Source organism: Ictalurus punctatus, chromosome 5 (assembly GCF_001660625.3).
Source record: "Ictalurus punctatus breed USDA103 chromosome 5, Coco_2.0, whole genome shotgun sequence".
NCBI classification, from domain to species: Eukaryota; Metazoa; Chordata; class Actinopteri; order Siluriformes; family Ictaluridae; genus Ictalurus; species Ictalurus punctatus.
This window is the reverse complement of record NC_030420.2, coordinates 33,038,309-33,057,422: the sequence shown is the minus strand read 5'-3', so window position 1 is coordinate 33,057,422 and position 19,114 is coordinate 33,038,309. Positions and strand designations below refer to the sequence as shown.

General features: G+C 44.0%; 2 protein-coding genes across 5 annotated transcripts; both read right to left on the bottom strand.

Annotated features, from left to right (window-relative positions):
- Positions 1-475: 475 nt before the first annotated feature.
- On the bottom strand, positions 476-11,763 carry zgc:77486 (zf-A20 domain-containing protein). 3 transcript variants are annotated; one of them, XM_017468130.3, is made up of 6 exons: positions 9,985-11,763; positions 7,204-7,444; positions 6,989-7,088; positions 6,331-6,449; positions 5,989-6,096; positions 476-4,583 (listed from the first exon to the last, which is right to left on the bottom strand). In XM_017468130.3, exons 2-6 carry the CDS (start codon positions 7,361-7,363, stop codon positions 4,435-4,437), a joined length of 636 nt encoding a protein of 211 aa, XP_017323619.1. In that variant the 5' UTR covers positions 7,364-7,444; positions 9,985-11,763; the 3' UTR covers positions 476-4,434. The 3 variants fall into 3 exon arrangements, with proteins under 3 accessions (XP_017323619.1, XP_017323621.1, XP_017323620.1); XM_017468132.3 differs by having other exon boundaries at positions 6,331-6,446; XM_017468131.3 differs by having other exon boundaries at positions 7,204-7,373.
- A 145-nt stretch (positions 11,764-11,908) lies between these two features.
- plin3 (perilipin 3) lies at positions 11,909-17,483 on the bottom strand. Of its 2 annotated transcripts, none has more exons than XM_017468128.2 (8): positions 17,348-17,483; positions 15,792-15,878; positions 15,367-15,562; positions 14,747-14,829; positions 13,550-13,781; positions 12,691-13,076; positions 12,219-12,437; positions 11,909-12,141 (listed from the first exon to the last, which is right to left on the bottom strand). In XM_017468128.2, the coding sequence occupies exons 2-8, from the start codon at positions 15,855-15,857 to the stop codon at positions 12,028-12,030; spliced, it is 1,296 nt and encodes a 431-aa protein (XP_017323617.1). In that variant the 5' UTR covers positions 15,858-15,878; positions 17,348-17,483; the 3' UTR covers positions 11,909-12,027. The 2 variants fall into 2 exon arrangements, with proteins under 2 accessions (XP_017323617.1, XP_017323618.1); XM_017468129.2 differs by having other exon boundaries at positions 12,219-12,434.
- Between the last annotated feature and the right edge of the window lie 1,631 nt (positions 17,484-19,114).

Below are 19,114 nucleotides of genomic sequence, written 5' to 3'. Positions count from 1 at the left end.
GAGAGAGAGCGCTCTAGAGAGTGAGAAAGCTATAGAGAGCGTGATAGAGCTATAGAGAGCTATATATAGAGAGCGAGCGAGCGCTCTAGAAACAGCTATAGAGAGAGCTATAGAGAGAGAGAGCGCTATAGAAAGAGAGAGCTAGAGAGTGAGAGAGCTATAGAAAGAGAGCTAGAGAGAGAAAGCGCTATAGAAAGAGAGCTATAGAGAGAGAGAGCACTATAGAAAGGGAGCGCTATAGAGAGAGAGAGCGCTATAGAAAGGGAGAGCTATAGAGAGAGATATAGAGCGAGAGAAAGCGCTATAGAAAGAGAGCTATAGAGAGAGAAAATAAAACATTTTACAATTTGACAGGTTTAATACAAATTTATCAGTTATTTTTAAACAAACTGGAAAAATAGATCTCAGTACGCGAGATCAGGAAAGCGCCGTGCGGCGTAATTCATCAACACCCAAGAACTCCACACGGAGTAACTTTAAAATAAACTTTGATTTTATTGTGTTCGTACTGACTCTGACACACACAAAAAAAACTGCAGAAAGTGAAGAAACTGTAAAGAACGGAGAGAACGGAGCGCCACGGCGGATGGGAGGGGAAAAAACGTGACGGACGACACGCAAAGACACTGCTCTCGTCACGTGCGTTTCTGAGGTATCTCGCAGTTTCTAGATCATTTCAGAACGTTTACACACACACACGCACACACACGCACACACACACGGGACGGATCGACAGACTAACGTACGTTTCCACAGAACACGACACACGGAGTCGTTAGAGGATGAACGGAGGTGCACGACGGTGACTTATCGCATCAATGTTAAAAAAAACAAAAAAAAAAAAAAAAAAACAACGAATCAGTTCGCTCATTTCCGTCCTTTCCTTTTTATTTTATTATTTATTTATTAAAACAATCTCCTGTGAAAATACGAATCCTGCAAGATATCGTTTGCGTAATCGTCATCGGGGGGAAAAAAACAAACAAACAAACAAACAACTTTAAACATCCTACTGATATACGGATCACGTGCCGGATTATGCAAATGAGCCGACTAATAAACGTTGCTCTCCGCTCAAGACTGCTGACGTGAGCGTTTGTGATTCTGATCGCGTTTACGAACAGCTTTTATAACAGCAGCTGTGAAGCTTGCGTTTGTTCAAATCTCTGACGATTAGTGCAACTAAATCCCACTTAAAACTGCGTGTGGTGGGAACACACCGAATAACCTGACATGCCTAAGTATTCACCCCCCCCTCCCCTTTAAATGATGTGTTCTGCTACATCCTGGAACTGAAATCGACTTCGATCGGGATCGAGACGCCGTGGATCGACACAAAGTTGCGCGGAATATACACGCGGAGGGGAAGATGATCTAGATTTTATATCACAAAAGGCGACGTTCGAGTATCAGTCCCCTAAATTAGTCCTGGTGCAGACGGTTTAACGTCGGGAGTCACGTGTTTGGTTGAGAATTTAGGCGACCCGTGTGTAAATAAAGCGCGGATTATCATCTCGATGTACCTTGTTCCTGGGAGAACCCGGAGTCTGGTAGAGAACATTTCTAAAAACGCGGGGCATCGTGAAGACCTGGCCATGGAGGAGCTACCGAAACAAGTCCACCGAGAGCCAGTGAGCAGGCCAAGAGCGACCCAAGGGGAACGGGAAAGATCTACAGCTCAGATGGGAGTTGTTGTTCTTTGGATGATCACAAAGCTGGACTTGATGGGAAAAAGTGGCGAGAAGAAGAAGAAGAAGGTTAAAAGGTTCTCTGGTCTGATGAGACCAAAAGTGAATTTGTCAGCCTTGGCGTTAAGACGAGATCGCTCGTCACCCCGAGTCCCATCCCTACTGTGAAGCACGGTGGCGGCGGCGGCATCATCTTCAGCGTTCCCTTTGGTCTCTTAGTTGCTTCTCTACTGACCCCTTTTGGTGGACATTCTCTCTAGGCAGAGCTGCAGTCATATTCTTGCCAATTAAAAAAAATAAAAATTAATAATGGCTTTATTGTCACTCTGTACGCTGCTTGTGACATATATATATATTTTTTAATAATCAAACCTTGCTTGATACTTTTCCAGAACGTTCTCCTGGATTTCTTGCTGTGTGTTTAGGCATGTTCTCCAACACTCTAGAGATCCTGAGATATTGTACACGACGACTGAACACGTGACTCCTGATGGCGACCGGCCGAACCAGAACCAACACGCCGATGCTTCACCTTTATGTTTTATTTGTAAATAACTTGAACTGTATAAGTATTCCCTGCAGTTCAATATTAACGGGCTATTTTGCGTAGATTCACGGCACAATCCCAGTTAGAGCCATTTCAGTTCCAGGTTGTGACAGTACAAAACATGGAGAGGAGGGGGAGAAAAAGAGAAAGAAAAAAAAAAAAAAGTTCAAGGGGGTGAATACTTACGCAACGCACTGTACATAATTCATCTAAATAAAGTGAGTCATGCTTCTGTTTGAACATGAGGTTAAACTGGGACATTTTTAAAACCCTGTCGCGTGTTAAAAGGTTAAAGACGAGCGTTTGCTTCACTTTAAAATTCGAAAAAATCCAAGAGTCCATTTTTTAAATTTCTCCATCAGACTACGCGGTTCTGTGGAATCGTGCTCGCAGGCCGTTTTGTTTGAACGGTCAACGATAAAACGTGCACGCAAACCCCCCGCCCCCGCATCGCGTGATCGGCGGCCGTGACCCTCCTACTCTTCTGGAAGCCGACGGAAGCTCGGAGGCTCGCGGACGGCTCTCGGGCGGATAAAGCGTGAAAGACCGGAAGAGGAGGGAATGGACACGTGGAGAAAGGGAGACACGTTTAGGTACGCCAGCGTTACTTCTCTGTTTATGCAAGCCAGGTCATGTCAATCAGATTGATTTATTTATTTATTTTTATATGGGGGTTAATCCTTAACTCTTTGGGACTTTGATTAGGTTTAAAAAAAAAACAAAAATGAACAAATAAACGAGCGATGCAAAAAAAACAAACAAAAAAAAGAGAACACGCGGACCAGAAAACTAAACGACGACGTTCAAAGATGAATACTGTAGAAACCCTGCAACCCGGGCCCGCCCCAAACTCCTCCCCCCACCCACTAGACCACGCCCGTTTACTTCAGCCCTTTCGAATAAATAAAGACCCCCCCCCACTCATCCTTCATTCCTCCGCTTCGGTACGAGTAGCAGATTAGGACTGGATACATACGTTTGAAAACATACACGTAGTTTTACGAAGTATTACCTCACCCTCGCCTGCGCGCCAACCTCATCACGCTCTACGATGGATTAGAACTATATGGATAAGTAGCGGTGGGGTATATACATTAGACGAAAAAATATATGTATTTTTTTTTAAATTGTGGTTTTACGAGATCACTTCACGACGTTCCGGAAAATAAGAACGATATCGCGTTCTGTGACGCGTCGTATACGCGGATCGGGCCGTGCGTCGCGTCACGCTGGAGTCGTACGACGCCATTGCGTTTAGCCTGGTTCAGGGTCGCTGCTGATCACCTTACAGGAACGCGAGTCTCGTCTGTCTTCCTGGAAGCGGCGACGACTTCCTGCGTGACGTCGTCATCGGAGCACGGTGTGTTTCGATGTGTCCGGCGTTCGCTGGTCTGCTGGTGGTCAGGAATATTTGTGGTCAGGAAAAGAAAGAAAATCCGCTCTGGTGCGAAGGCGTCAGGGACGCTCGGATCATCGCGATGACGTTGTGCTTCGACATGACGGACAGTCTCTCGTCTGTGGCTCGGCCGCGTCGTGTGATCGAAAGGACGAAGCTGGGGGTTTTCCCTCTTTTTTTCGCTACTCGAGCAAATGAAAAATGCAACAAAAACTAATAATAATAATAATAATAATAATAAATAGGATGCAATCACACTATTCGAGCTAACTACAATATATTAATATAGATCCTCTGATACGCTTTCATACGCTCATTAAAACAGGAAAGGGGAAAAGAGGAAAAGAAACAAAAATCACCTCACTCGAAGTGAAAGAGAAGTTCTGGAAACTAATAAAATCGATGGCGCATGATAAAAAGGATTAAAATAAGGGACGGAATCTCCGCCTCACGAACCCCCTGCCCCCTTTTCTCAGAGACCACACCCACACATCACTAATCCCGTGAAAAGGAAACGTTAATTTTATCCCTACCAAAAAAAAAGAAAAAAAAAAAAGCGCCCACCAGACCCACGAGTGCTCCCCCTGACTCTCAACCACACGCACACGCACACGCACACACACACACACGCACGCGGATATGTCACTCAAAGAGAGTCGGGGAAGACGTGGAGTTTTAGGGCAGGCGTGTTCAGCGCTCCACGGAGGATCGGAGACGGATCACAAATCGCTGGCGCCATCGTTCTGATAAAATCTGCAGGTCAAACACATTTCTGTTTGTTCGTTTGTTCTTTTAACCAGTCCTCATAACTTCTGGATCTTCTCCGCCACCACGATGGGGTTCTCTTTGCGGAGCTGGGCGGCCGCCGCTCCTCTGTAGTCGTACGGGCAATCGTGCTTGTCCGAGTAGCGGTGGACCGCGCAGAACAGGTTACTGCAGCGACAGTTGAAGCCTGGAGAGAGGGGGAGAGAGACAAAAAGAAAGAATGAGAGGGAGGGAGGGAGGGATGGACAGAGAGGCCACGAGAGAGACAGAACTTACAAGATGAGAATGATATTTTTTTGTTTATTTATTAGACATTTTACCCATTTATAGCTACATTCAATGTTGTGGAACGTCCACGAAACAAGTTAGTTCCCGACCTCACGTGCATTACGGTTCCCGACCTCACGTGCATTACGGTTCCCGACCTCACGTGCATTATAGCCTCTCACCAGTCTCTCTTTTTTCTTGTTCTAGGACAAGTTTGCGTAAAGCGTAAACTTGTCCGTCCCGAAGATCTCGGAAAACCGTCACAAAGCGCTGACGCTGGAGACTCCTTCCTTGACAGACGTCTCCTCACGTCAACGACACTTTGTTGGATGACACGTTTCTTTAACCTGCGTGAAGTTGGCCACCACCCAACGCAAGACGTCAGCAAAATAGTCTCGATCGTTTGTGCGGATAAAAGTTTCGTTTGTGCTGCTCCCGTATTTAAATTTTGAGACAGTGAACTATAGGCGCAAATCTCCTCGGTGTGAGCGCGCTTTTAGAGTCGAACTGCCGAAGACTTTTTCAAGACGAATCATACGATCATTTGTTTAATAAACAATCCTCTTTACTTCATTCCCTGCGCTCTCATGATTGAACTTTTCATATATTTACAAGGAGAATCATCTGCTACACTTCACTCCACCACTAGGTGTCAGTGACACTTCTGTTCACGAGGCTCTTGTGGAAATTAGTGTTGCAAGTGTAGGAAAAGTCCACAGAGTTACTAAATCAAAATTCTGGCCAGTGTAAGTACAATGTTTTAACACCGTCAGTTACAGTATTATTACTTAACTTCAATCATAACGGTACAACATTCGAGAGAGCGAAGACTGTCAGCTTCACACAGGTGTTTCTATACAGTGCACAAAGTTCCCGTGACGGAAACGCATCGGATGACGTATTAGAACGAGCGCGTTAAGTAAGGAATAATTCGGATGCGTGTTATTTTTTCTAATAATTCAACGTCCACTCGTCGATCCCTCCTGACTGACTTCAGGAAAATCTAAACGGTGTCGTTTTGTTTGCTGCGGTGGACAGCAGGCTGAACTCCTCCGTCATTTCACTTAACTTGGCGAAGTGATACGGAACTGGAATGCGGTCGAGACGTGACTGGAACTACTTCACTGAAAAATCAACTGCACACCTCACGACGTCCGTCAGCCAATCGGAATCGAGAATTCGACAGCGCTGTATCACAGTACTGTATTAAATATAAACCTGCACTACTGTCAGAGCTGCTGTTATAGAAAAACTGATCAATCAACACGTGCCTCTTCAGAAAGCGTGTTTAATACAAACATCCTCGAGTTCCCTTCGCAACTTACCCGTGAGTCCGACTTTTTTTCTGCAGGTGAAGCATCGGTTCTTCTTCTTGTTCTGGTCGGGGGTCTGATCTCCGTCTGACGAGGCCTGCGCTGCCTCTGCGGCTGGACCTGAGGTTAACGAATTAATGAAATAAATAAAAGGGGAATCGTAGTGCTCCGTCCTTCATCTCCGTCCTCACGGCTCTGAGACCGCCTTTAAAAATAAACTTGATTTAATCAAACTGCTTTTTATTTAAACCCAAGTGAGTGAATCTTGGAGGTTTGGAGAGGTGTTAAGCCTGTGGGGAAAAAAAAAAGCTAAATTAAATAAACAAAAACACACAAACAAACATCAATACTTGCCTGTGCTTTTGGACGATGCTTCGTCTTCCTCGTCGTCGGCCCGGTCTGAGTCGGTGGCTGCGGTGTCCTGGGAGATGCTCATGGCCGTCATCTGCTGAGTGACCGGTCCGGATGAGCTGCTGACACACACACACACACACACACACACACAATTACCTCGGGACACGTTACTGAAATACACTTGAAATAAACACGCCCTTTAAAAGATTTCATCAGCACGTGTGCATTCGATCGCCCGCGTTACATTTAGAAAACCTGCGACGGCGTGAAAACCCGCCCCTTTTGCTGTCTTTTCTGCTGATGGTTTTGGAAATGTGATGTACTCTGTGGTGTTGGCGATGTGAACGTAGCCAAGACGTTTCGTTTTTTCAACTCGTTTACTGCCCTGAAATCATGACCGCTAGCGTTTTACTGTAACTCCGCTCTCGGTTATGCTGATATGACTGACGGTAAGTACGTTACGATAACTCATTGTTGGGACGGTATACTGTCTCGGAAAAATACGATATTAGTCATTTTAAGACCATAGATATCATATTTTTGTTATATCGCCCCACCCCTACAGCGGCGTCAAACCAAAGCAAAGCAATCTAAAGTGTGTGTGTGTGTGTGTGTCTCTAAAGTTTCAAACGTTTATCTATAAAAGTCAACCTTCTACCTGGTCTCCTCTGATGGAGCCGCCGTTTCCGAGACGGGGTCAGGGTCCGTCTCCACGGTTACAGCGGGGGTTCCTGGAGACCCTGATGGTGAGGAAGCGGCTGGAACAAAAACACAAAACATCATGACGAAAAGCTCTCTCTCTCTCCCTCTATTTTAACATGATAACCTGATTGGATAAGAACGCCCCCTCTCACCCTCGTGTTCTTAGCTCACCTTTATCACCAGGTGGGCTGCTCCGCCCACCTGCCTGCTGCCTCTGCAGGTGCTCCTTATAGCAGACCGAGCACATGCCGTTGGTACGAGGGTTTCCGTAGAAGCCGCATCCCATGGTACAAAGCATCGGCACCTGCGTCTGATTCGTCTCCTGAGCCATCGCTCGCTGTCTGAGGGGGAGGTTAAAAAAAAAAAAAAAAAAAAGGGCGGGGGGGTGAAGGGGGCGTGGGAGAGGGTAGGTCTGAGAGATAACGAAGTTTGATCATTAGAGCACGTTAATCTCAAGTACAGTATGGAAAAAAATAATAATTCAGTTTATTACTGTTTCCTTACTGGTCTGTAACCTGAGCGTCAACTCAGATCAACTCAGCTACTTCCGACCAGTCGGTATAAATTATTATTATTATTATTTTTTAAAAACATGAAAAAAATGTTAGAAAATACACTCGAGACCTCCGAAAATATCACATACCCTAACAGAATTGATCACGATGTCGAGATTATCAGAACGGCTCAAGCTCAGAGAATCAAAACTGTAATAAAAGTTTGAAGCTTAAGCTTTTCTGGATTAAAAAAAAAAAAAAAAAAAAACCTAACTGAAACACCAATTATATTTAACTATATATTTACTCTATTTCATTCTATTTTGAAGCGGATAAAATTTTTTGAAAGTATTAGAAACGGATTAAACACACACACGGTACCACTACGGCCCACGGGCAACAGCGAACACACTCCTCTCAGCAGCGCGACGGTCGCTAGGGTGGATTTAGGACTCGGACGGTTCGAGGCGGCTCGGTGAACAAAAACCTCCGCTCACCTGACGGCAGTTTCCCGGATTATTATTATTATTATTTAAACAGTACACAAAACAGACGAGACAAAAAAGTGTTTCAGCTCGTTTATAGAGACGCCGAGTGAGTGCTACAATACACTCCTGTTCACAATACACTCCTGATCCTCCACTAACACACACACACACACACACACACGACTGGGCATTTCTCCACACACATACACATTCCACAACATAATCTGTAACTGTAAACAGATAAGAAGTACAACATGTTGTTCTTTAACAAATTAAACACTGTACTCACTGACGACGTTTACACGGACAGCAGTAATCTAATTATCGACCGTATTCTGAATAAGACGATATTCTGATTAAGGTGTTTACATGAGTCGCTTTTAGAATATTCCTTGTTCCTGTTTTACACGTTCTAGAACATAGAGTGATTAACGGCACACGTCATTACGTCCCCACGTCACGCCGTCCCTCCGGAATTTCACGTATCGACGTACAGTCGGTCTTCGTTATGGGACCGTGTACGGTTTTGGGTGTTTCATGTTTAATTTTACGAACGCTTCGAGTGCGGTTAATTATTCGTCGTGCCGTACGTGCTAATAGACGAGCGCTTGAAGCCGTGGGCTGCGTCCCAAACCGCGTACTTACCGTCTGTATAGTAGCCGAGATACATGTATTTCTCCTACTATACAGCAGGTAAGTACGCGGTTTGGGACGCGGCCGTGCTCTCTCGTTCGCCGTCAAACGGTCGAGCGCTGCCGTTTGTACGTGTCCTGTCGCGCGATGCGGTGAAAACTCCCACACGACGTTAACAGTGTGATTAAGGTGTGTACGTGTCTGTAACGCACGTCGATAACGCGACTAAAACAGGAACACTCCACACGTCTTTATTCCGTTCGTGTTTACTCCGAGTATGACTTTAATCGGATTAAGATCCTCGATAATCTCTGTTCACATGCTAGTTAATCAATCGGAGTATGGTCTTAATATCGGATTATCGTTGTCCGTGTACACGTACTGAGTGTTACTACCCTGAAGTGATTATGTTCCAGTGACACGATGTTTTATTCCTTTTTTCCGCCTCCAATAACGATCAGTAAAAGGCATCTCGTCTTCTTTTCCTGTTCTTAGATTAAATTTTTCTCTTCTTAAAAGCCATATGAAAAATGTATGATTTTATAAACCCGGACAGGAAGTGTGTATTAATCTCTGAAGATAAATCCCAGTCACGTGACTAAAATTTCATTCATTAAATAAACAAAATGAACTTTAGAGCTTATTATTCCCTTAAATCCCCATCAACACATGTCATTTACATTCACCTGGGGATAGTTGTGCGAATTAAAACACATTAAACAATTTGAAAATAAAGAACAGGAACAGATAGTATTGATTATTTCGCGCGGTATAGTTGTTTGTTGTTTACACGACCTTGTTGGTAAAATAGGAAACAATAAACAAAACCAAAATGTAGGCAGATAACTAGCCTTAACTATACTGTAAGAAATTGTAGTATGTTGGGAATATTTTACGACATCTGGATCCATGACAATAAACACCACAAACAAATTCATTTCTATGCATTTTATAACAAACCTGGTGCGCGTGCCATCAATCACCTTTACTGCTAAACAGTTTTTTGTTTATCGCTAAATGAGCTTAGCTAACATGATTTTAACCGATTTTTATTCACATAAATCCTTTTAAGATGATTAAAATCACCAGACGAGTTCAATAATAAGTATAAAGATGGTATAAGTGCATATTTGGATAATGTTGTGGCTTATAACGGCTGTGATATCGTTAGCATTAGCCGTCAAGCGTTTTTTTTTTTTTTTTTTTTAAACGGCTAATCGCCCGAGCAAAACATGTTTTGTTATCATATAACACCACTAATAACGAAAGTCATTATTTCGCACGCGCATCCTGGTCTTAATGTTGATATTATTTTTCTTCATAAACACCGTATTTACCTGTAATTCGGCTCGAGGAAGGGAAAAAAAAGTCGACCTCTAATCCGAAGCTAATAACCAGGTCCGTGCTAACGCGGCCTTAGCAACGCCTAACAGCCCCTCGTTCGGAACAACAGCGGCGGCCGTGTCCCAAATACAGCGTCCGCTCGCTGAATGAGCGCACTACGTAGAGTGCGTAAGAACGCAATCTACTGCCTAAGTAGTGCACTACATGTCCAGTTCGGAGTCATTCGGGATTCAACCCTTGACGTAGTCACACAGCAGAAATCTAGGGTTACAGACTAACAACAATGCTCTGAGAGAAGTTCAGCGATTTATCAAGAAATATAAAAAAAAGTTTATAAGTTTATCTGTGTGGAAATGTATTTATAGTTAATTTAATTAGATATACAGTGCTTCATTTTCAGTCTACTTATTTGTAATTGGAATTATTATTATTAAAAAATATATTTGCTTTATTTTAATTTGATTGAACTGTTGTTGTTGTTAGCAACATTTTTACATCCTATTATTTTGTCCTTCCTTGTTGTTATTCTTATTGTTTTATTTATTTTATTTGGTTTCATCTGATTTGATCTTATTTGCATTTTTGTTGTGTCTTGTTTGTTTGTTTTGTTTTATAGAATATATTTTGTCCTCCATCATTTTTTGAAGAAAAAAAAAATTGCTTTGAAAATGTTTTTCTGTTTTATTTTATTTTATCTTGGTAAAAATTTGTGTGGCTTTTTTTGTTGTTGTTGTCGTTGCTTTTATCATTCTCACACTATATTTTGTCGTCCTTTTTTATTTGTATTCTTTTCTTTATTTTACTTTTCATTGGATTTGATCTTATTCGCATTTCTTCTTGTTGTTACATAATATTTTGTCCTTCCTCATCCTTTTTTTTTTTTTTTTTTTAAATTTTCCTGAGGTTTTTAAGTCGACTTTAACCTTACTGTTAAATAATATTTTCTCCTTCCTCGTCCTTAATGTTTCCTTTACCGATTCATCACCTTTAATGTCTTTCTCGCTTTTAAATCTTTTCTTTATTATTTAAATGATAAACACTTACCTTCAAGCACACTTCCTTTCACCGGACACTGAATATTTGACATGCTTTACTCTGTCTCTTGTAATAGTTTGCGTTTTATATCTGTAACGCATTCTGTGCATGAGAATAAAGTGTTATATAAATCAACGTCATTATTATTATTATCATTAATATCATTATGAAACAACAAAATGACGTCATGGCTTTATTTATCAGAGGGGGAAAAAAAGGGGGGGGGGGGGGGGGATTAACATCCGGTTTGACATATCTGTAAGAACTTCAGGAATGCAGTCTGATCTCAGGTAACATTTCCAGGTAAATGCCCGTGTCTCGAGAACACTGTTTTATTAAGATGCAGTACATTTTCTCCACCTCACACATGAAATGCAAGATTTACAGTTATAATAATGACTATAATTCCTGTATAACACTGCTTTTCACAGATGGAGCTTACTGCTGAAGGAGAGTAAATTAATACTGAACGACTCTTTATGATACGCTGGATTTCCACAGTTGATTGATCCTCCATTTTATATATATATATATATATATATATATATATAAAGAGGTTAAACTTTTAAAATCATTTGTCGTGAAGCCAAATGATTCTGTAGTGATTCATTCCGTAATGACTGACTAATGATTTACATTTACTGCATTTGGCGTTATACAGGGCCCAGTCGTGGCAGCTTGGCGGTGCTGGGGTGTGCACTCACGACCTTCTGATCAAAAGTCCAACGTCCTAAACACCTAGTAATCAGTAGTAATCCTTTAGTAAATGCAAATGATTCACTAATGATTTGTGTGGTAAAGCCAAACGATTCACTGATCGATCTATGTTAACGCCAACTGTGAGTAGGTCAAATGATTCACTAGTCAGTGACGAGGCTGGGCGATTCGTTAGTGATTTTAATGAGTAATGTTATATTGATTATCCCGTGCTCAGTGCAGGTAAAAGAGTTTACATACAGATATTTAAGGCACACGTCAGTTAGACTTGTCGTTTCTGGAAGCTACTCTGCGCTCGGACGTTTCTCCACCAGCTGAGGTGAAAAAGGCCCGACTAACCAGTTCAGAGGCGTGTTGTTCAGGAGGTAATCCATCACTCCGTCCAGTGACTGTCTCACCTGGTGGAAGATTGAGACCAAATGTATATTATATACTGTATATCACGCTCTCTCTTTCCGTCTCTCTCGCTCTGTACCTGTGTGAGCTGGTTTCGGCTCTGTTGGAGCAGCAGCGGTGTGACCGTCCTGGTCTTGCCGAGGGACGAGTGCAGCTCTTCGGCCGAGTGCCGTGCGTTCAGCAGCTGCTCCTGTACGGCGCTGGGGAGACCCTGAACACTGGAGACGACGCCTGAACACGCCACACGCAGCTGCGCACTCAGAGAGCGCACCATGGACAGAGCTCGCCATTCCAGCTGCTGTAATAACACGCACACACACACGCACGCGTGTGAGGCTACAACGAGACCCTTCTAATCTTATAATAAAAACCAAGAAATACTGTATGAGAGATATTTGCAATTCTGCTTTTTTTTTAAAAAAAATGAGTTTTTAAATAAAATTCAAGGTCATCCTTTTAAAATAACAGACAAAAAGTAACGTGTGATGCGTGAGTAAAATCTGCGATACAGGGTTAGATGGTTATGATGCCGTAAGTTTGAGTTCCCGCACCTCTCCGTTCTCTTTGCCGTCCTCACCGCCGTCCTCCTCCGTGCTTTCTGCCCCGTGCCCCTGCCCGTGTTCTTCCTGCCCCTCCTGTCTCCACTCCCTCCACCTCTTGAGGAGCTGCTCGGGCGCTCCCACCAGCGCGTTGGCTCCTCTCAGGTTCTCCAGCAGGTCCAGGGTGCTGGTGATCTGGGACACGGCTTTGTGAGTGGCGTCCCGGGCGGCGCTGGCTTTAATGAGGGACAGCTCCAGCGCTCGCTCTTGAACCTGGGCTGTGAGTTTCCCCAGGCGCACGAAGTAGCTGGGGGCGGAGCTTTGGGAAGCCACGCCTTCGCTGCTCAGCGAGGTTTGGACCTCGACCTCGTCCTTCGGCGGAGGCTCTGCTACAGCGGCTGAAGAGAAAGAGCAAAATGTCCGAGGATCGTTTTCCTATACGTTTTCTTCCGCTTACGCCGCGGCGACTTTTTATCCGTTTATAGTTACTTTCAGTACGTTCAAACAGTCGCTCCCTCACCGGTCTCGCTTTCCTTCTCTTTCTTGAACTTGATAAGGCGAAAGAGATACGCAGTTACGGAGGAATCGCAACAAATGACGTTATGAAGTTACGCCGCTGACGCTGGAGACTCCTTCCATAAACGTTAAATAAACACTTCACCACGTCAACAATTACACACACACGTTTGTTTGTTTTTTATGATGTTTGTTTTTTTTTAAAAATGTTTTTCCACTGTACAATTCCCCGTGACTGAGCTGTTACTATAGAAACGATAACGCATACTGTCAATCAACACCTCCTGACCAATCAGCATCCGGAATATGTCGCATCGACGTATAGTAGGATTTGATGCTTAATCTCGACACTCACCCAGTTCGGTCTCAGTGAGCGGGAGTTTTTGCTCCACACGGTCCTCCGATTGGTTCAGAGACAAACCCATTCCGCTGCTGACCATCTGCCCCACGCGGGACCCCATGACGGTGTTAATACCCCCGCTGAGGGCCGTGCGGGTCATCTCCACTCCCCCCATCATCGCCCCCACCACCGCGTCCTTCGCTCCTGACACACACTGATACACCTTTCCCACCGTCTCAGACACCAGCTGCCAGCACACACACACACACACACACACACACACACAGAGAAGACGTTTAGGGTGCTTCAAGCCGACATTAACACAGTGATACAGAAGTGTGTAAAAATAACAGCTTTATTTATTATTCATCCGAACACGGTGATTTCAGTGCTGTTGTATTTTCTTGGGCTCTTCTTTTCCACATCCTCCTCCATTTCATCCGTTTCCAACGCGATGTATGTGTTTTTAAAATCCAGAGTAAATACGTACTTTAATCATAATTCTCAGCTCCTTCATCTGGTTCATTTCATTTAATAACGTATTATTATTATTATTATTATTATTATTATTGAGATAACGAGAGACGTGGTTGCATCCTTTACGTTATTACACCCTATTTAAAGCGCACCTATTGTGGATTTGAATCGCGCCTAATTTTGTTTTAAAGCGCCCATACGGTAAATTTACGTGCATCCGAGGACGGAAAAACACTTTAACGTGCTCATCGTTTAATCTGCAGCGTTACCTTTCCCCCCCAGTGTCACAAACGACTCGTTCAATGATCCGTTCTAAAGGATTCGTTCTAAACTCCTCCTTTCGGAGAGCATACCCTGCTCCGATCGGTCAGACGTCCCAGTCTGTCGTGATTGGTCTACCGCTGTCAGCGTGTGTCGGAAAAGGAAACGCCCACTAGCGTAACGAGTTTCAGCTCCGTCTGTCAGCGAGCGGACGATGAAGACCGGAGGCGGGGCTTATTGTTACAAACCTACGTAGGTTAGTACAGGGAGTAAAGTCTGGAATCGCTAACGACTCGATTCAGCTGTTCGGAATCGGTTCCTTCTTTAGGGAGTCGATGACTCCGACTTTTTACATTCACAAACAGCTCTATGACACGCTACTTGCCCCTAAATACGGGACTTAAATAAGCACACACCAGTGAGTTGTAAGGAGTTCTTCTACTCCCCCCATCATACCGAGTTCATTATTGTTACCTTGTCCGCCGGCTGGTGTAAGACAGGAAGATTCTCCTCCATCTTGTCCAGCCCTTTCATGGCGTACTCGTTCACCATGGCAACTGCAGAGTCGATCAAGAGACCAGGTAGACAGACGGTTTATGTGCAGGTCATTACAGAGCGCCAAACAAAATAATCGAAATATCGTTTAAAGAAAAAAGAAAAGACACAACAGAAATCTACGTTTATTCCGTATCATTTATGTTTATATTTTTACCACGGGAATGAATTCCTGCATCTGAACCTCAGTCTACTACGGTATCATTTCTACAGCGACGTCTAATTTACAGAGACTTGTATATCCGTAAGAAGACATTTATTTAACACTGATGGAAGGAGTCTCCGGTGTCAGCGCTTTGTAGTGAACTTACATATAACGACTATAACGAGTCGTTATTGGTCACGTATACATTACAGCACAGTGAAATTGTCAGGAAGTTGGGGTCAGAGCACAGGGTCAGCCGTGATACAGCGCCCCCTGGAGTAGAGAAGGTTAAGGGCCTTGCTCAAGAGCCTTAACCGTCACGTCACCACCGCTCTTATTCTGTTCTAATGCGGGATATTAGTGTGTCAGGTGTGTGTGTGAGTGAGGTTCTCACTTTGTGGCTCGAGTTTGTTCAGTATAGGTTTTGTTCCCGAGCTGGCGGCGGTGCTCAGGGTCCGAACTCCGCTCTCGGCCGCGTCCATCACTCCTCTGAGCACGGGGACGCTTTCCTTCGTGCTGCTGTACGCGCTGGACACGGCGTCACACGCTGAGCTCACCAGGGCCAGGTTACTCACGCGAGACATCACACTCTGAACACAAACACACACACACACACACACACATAAGCCTAACGATCTTGATGGAATCTCTCTCAATCCCCTTTCCTCAAACAGGACGAGGGGGAAAGCATCCCGACCCGACCTCTCACCCGTCTTTCTTTCTCCCTGCACCTTCCGTCTCAGCCAAGAGACGGAAATTAACCGGTGCGTGAATTCCCGAAAGCTCCGTAAGGACCGTTTCCTCCGGTTCGGTTCTCACCTGCGTTTCCTGTGACGCTGGAGGTGTTTCCGTGTCCATCTCACCGTGCTTTCCGTTCTCAGCCATGATAACGCCACAAAATCTGACCTGAAAGCAGAAAAAAGCCTCTTTAAATCCGTTCGTACGGACCGTCCGCCGTACGAGTCCCCGCGAACGAGCCGTTACTACGGAAACGATAGCGTATCGGAGCGAGCGTGTTGACACAAACCCGCGACGTGCAGCTGCGCTACCGTCAGAGCTGCCGGTCTGGGAAATGAATCAACACCTTCTGACCGATCAGAGAGAACGAACTCGGTTGAAAGAGCGTGCCAAGCTAACCGCTGTCGCATGAGACGAGGGAAACGTCTCCAGGACGTGCCGTTAGAGGCAAACGATCATCTTCAGGACGTTAACATCGACTCCGTCTTTGTCCGTGTCCCTCCGGCCGCCTCGCGCACGGCGTTTGATTGCTTAACTACTTGCGTAACACGTAAAAGCTCCAGAGAGATGAACGACGTTTCATTTCCAAACCGCCGGTTACGTAACCGAGTTAAATCCCGAGCGGAACACTTCGCCGCTTCAGAAACTAATCAGGAGTTTAACAGGATTATAAGCGTTATCCGTTCAGATCCCACGGCTAGTTTATGGGATGTAAATCGTTAAAAGCGCTACACGAATGAAACCGAATTGAATCTATGAGATGTCGCATGAAGGTTTCAGCTTCCGGACGCCGAGCGGAGTGGACAGATGAGGACGTGAGAGAGCTGGACAGGCCGAAGGACTAAAGCGCTGCCGCATCGCTCTCTTTAGATGGGCACGAAGCCGGCATTGTGGGCACGCTCGACGGCATTGTGGGTAATGTCAACCGAAGTGAAAATAGTCATGAGGCACGTTATGAATGAAGCTTTATTCTGAAATAAATCTGGGATGCGGCTGAAGATCACACGCTCATGAAGCAGATCGATATCCGTGTGTTATCCAGGGCGGAGTTTTGCGTTAAGATGTCACTCGGCGATGTCACTCGTGGTGCCTACGTGGAAGAAACGCAGTCGGTCGGGTCGCGGAGGAGAAATCAAGGCCGCAGGGTGAAGAAACGCAGCTCGTCACCTTTGACCCCGAGAGTCCAGAGTCTGTGTCGCAGTGCAAACGGAGCTGCGTTGTAAGACACGGGACGATCTGATAAAACGTGCTGAAAACACACGCTCATCTCCGTCGCCGGCTGCAGGCGGTGAGGTCAAAGGTGAGGTCAAAGGAAATGCTGATGTTTGTGAATATGAAAAAAAGACAAACGCTCAATAATGTCAGGGAATTTAGGTGGTAAAAACACTCCAGACACACTTTCACGTCAGTCTCGGCAGACCGGAGAAGTGTTTCCCAGCCAGGACAAGTTTCTGACCCAACCCAGACCTGTTTCTAACACACTCTCTAACTTTCACAGCTGTTTAAAACAGCACAATATCATTAGAAAATAAGGCTGGAAACTGGCCAATCTGGCAACGCTGAGACCCCCACTCACAGCTCTTTCAGTGTGTGTGTGTGTGTGTGTGTGTGTGTGTGTGTGTGAGAGAGAGACTGACCTGTCAGTGTGTCCCGCAGTCCTCGTTCTACTGAACAATAATGAAACTCCAGAGTTCACATGGAGCAACAAAGACATGCCATGACATGACCGGAAGGGGCGGAGCCACACACAAGCCACCAATCAGCTCTCAGTTCCTGTATGGTGAAACACAAACTCTGCTCAAAGCCTCATCTGTTCTTCAGTGTTATTTTATTCTCTATATTACAGAACCATGATATTATTATATCTATTTATAGAGGTCATTCCAGAGCATCTAAGCATCTATTATCATTCTAATTTAGAGAAAGTTTTTAAAACTTTTTTTTTTTTTACAACTACATCAATGTTGTTTAATAAACTGTAATATATTTTTTCTTAGATTCGCAAAAAAATGTATTACTAGTATTAATGTGTTTATTACACTGTTAGTTTAGGTTTTATTTTAAGGATCTATACACCATTTGGAATGTTTACTTAAATTAAAATAAAGGTAAAAAAATGATACATATAAAAAAAATCTTTTAAAAAATTAATTTATTTTGGACATCAAAGACGTTGAAAAGCGAACGCTTCTGTAACACCGTTTATGTTTTATATGGAAACGTTACAGGTAATGACTCCAGTTCATATATTTCATTTGTAGATTTTTACTGCATGTCACGTCTGAGTAATAAAACACTTTCAGATAAAACATCTGAACCCGTCGCATGAAAGTTTTTCAATTACAAATCAAGCCGAGCTCAACAGAAAGAGTTTCACAGAACGGGGGGGGGGGGGGGGGGTGAAAACTTACGCAATCACACCTCTTACACACTCCAAATATCGCAACGTTAAGGACTCGTGTAGGTTCGTGACCTCTAACCCCAGTTAAGCCACACAAGATGTGGGGAAAGTTCGAGAGGGGAGGGGGAGGGGGAGGGGGGGTCAATACTTATGCACGCCATCGAAACACTTCCGGTCTGAAAACCGACGACAAAAATTCCACCAGCGCTTGTTGTTCAGGTTCAGTTTAATTCAAGAAAATGAATATTCAATTACAAAAACAACGTCTTATCATAATGACTGTAATAATTTATTCGCTAAAGTGTTGCAGATAAAGATTCTTTGGCAGTGACACAAAAAAAAATAATAAAATAAAAAAAAATTCACAAGTGCTGCATTGGAACTGGAGAAGAAGAAGAAAAAAACAAAGAAAAGAAGAAAAAAAAAAAACAAAGAACAGAATGAAGACTCTCACATCAGTCCCTTAGAAAGGAATTCAAATAGTGTTTAAACACCCGAACGGGCCGCGAACACATCCTCACTGGAGTGCACCAACAAGGGTGTGTGTGTGTGTGTGTGAGAGAGTTCAGTCAGAAGTAAGACCTCCTGCAGGTAGGAAAGGTGATGGAGAATATTTACATTAGTGTGTGAAAGTTAAACAGAGAAATGTTCGTGGGTTTCGTGTTTAAATTCTACTGAGAGAGGAAAAAAAAAAAAAAACCTGCTTCACGTTGTAGTTCTGTTCCAGCCCCGCCTTTATACATCTTTATATCTATACATCTTATATTATATAGATATTTTACACATTTATTGCAAATAGGAGTCACGAAACCTACGTAACCTCTATTTCATTTACACGAGCATTCGCGAAGATCTTTTTTCTTTCCATGATTAGGTCTCTTAGCTACGCTGAATATTTGAATGATTCCCGCCCACGTTCACGAAGCTCCGCCCCCCTCCAGGATCTACGGCGGCCCGCGAAATACCAAACGCGAAATAGCATTCCATACCGGAAGTCCATTTT

Coding starts and splice junctions, on each gene's coding strand:
- zgc:77486 (XM_017468130.3), bottom strand. CDS start 7,363: ATGGCTCAGGAGACGAATCAGACGCAGGTGCCGATGCTTTGTACCATG. Junction 6,450..6,988: donor GCTCCATCAGAGGAGACCAG/GTAGAAGGTTGA, acceptor TGTGTGTGTCAG/CAGCTCATCCGGACCGGTCA. Junction 4,584..5,988: donor AAAAAAAGTCGGACTCACGG/GTAAGTTGCGAA, acceptor CCCTCTCTCCAG/GCTTCAACTGTCGCTGCAGT.
- plin3 (XM_017468128.2), bottom strand. CDS start 15,857: ATGGCTGAGAACGGAAAGCACGGTGAGATGGACACGGAAACACCTCCA. Junction 13,782..14,746: donor TACACCAGCCGGCGGACAAG/GTAACAATAATG, acceptor GTGTGCTGGCAG/CTGGTGTCTGAGACGGTGGG. Junction 12,142..12,218: donor GCCGAAACCAGCTCACACAG/GTACAGAGCGAG, acceptor ATCTTCCACCAG/GTGAGACAGTCACTGGACGG.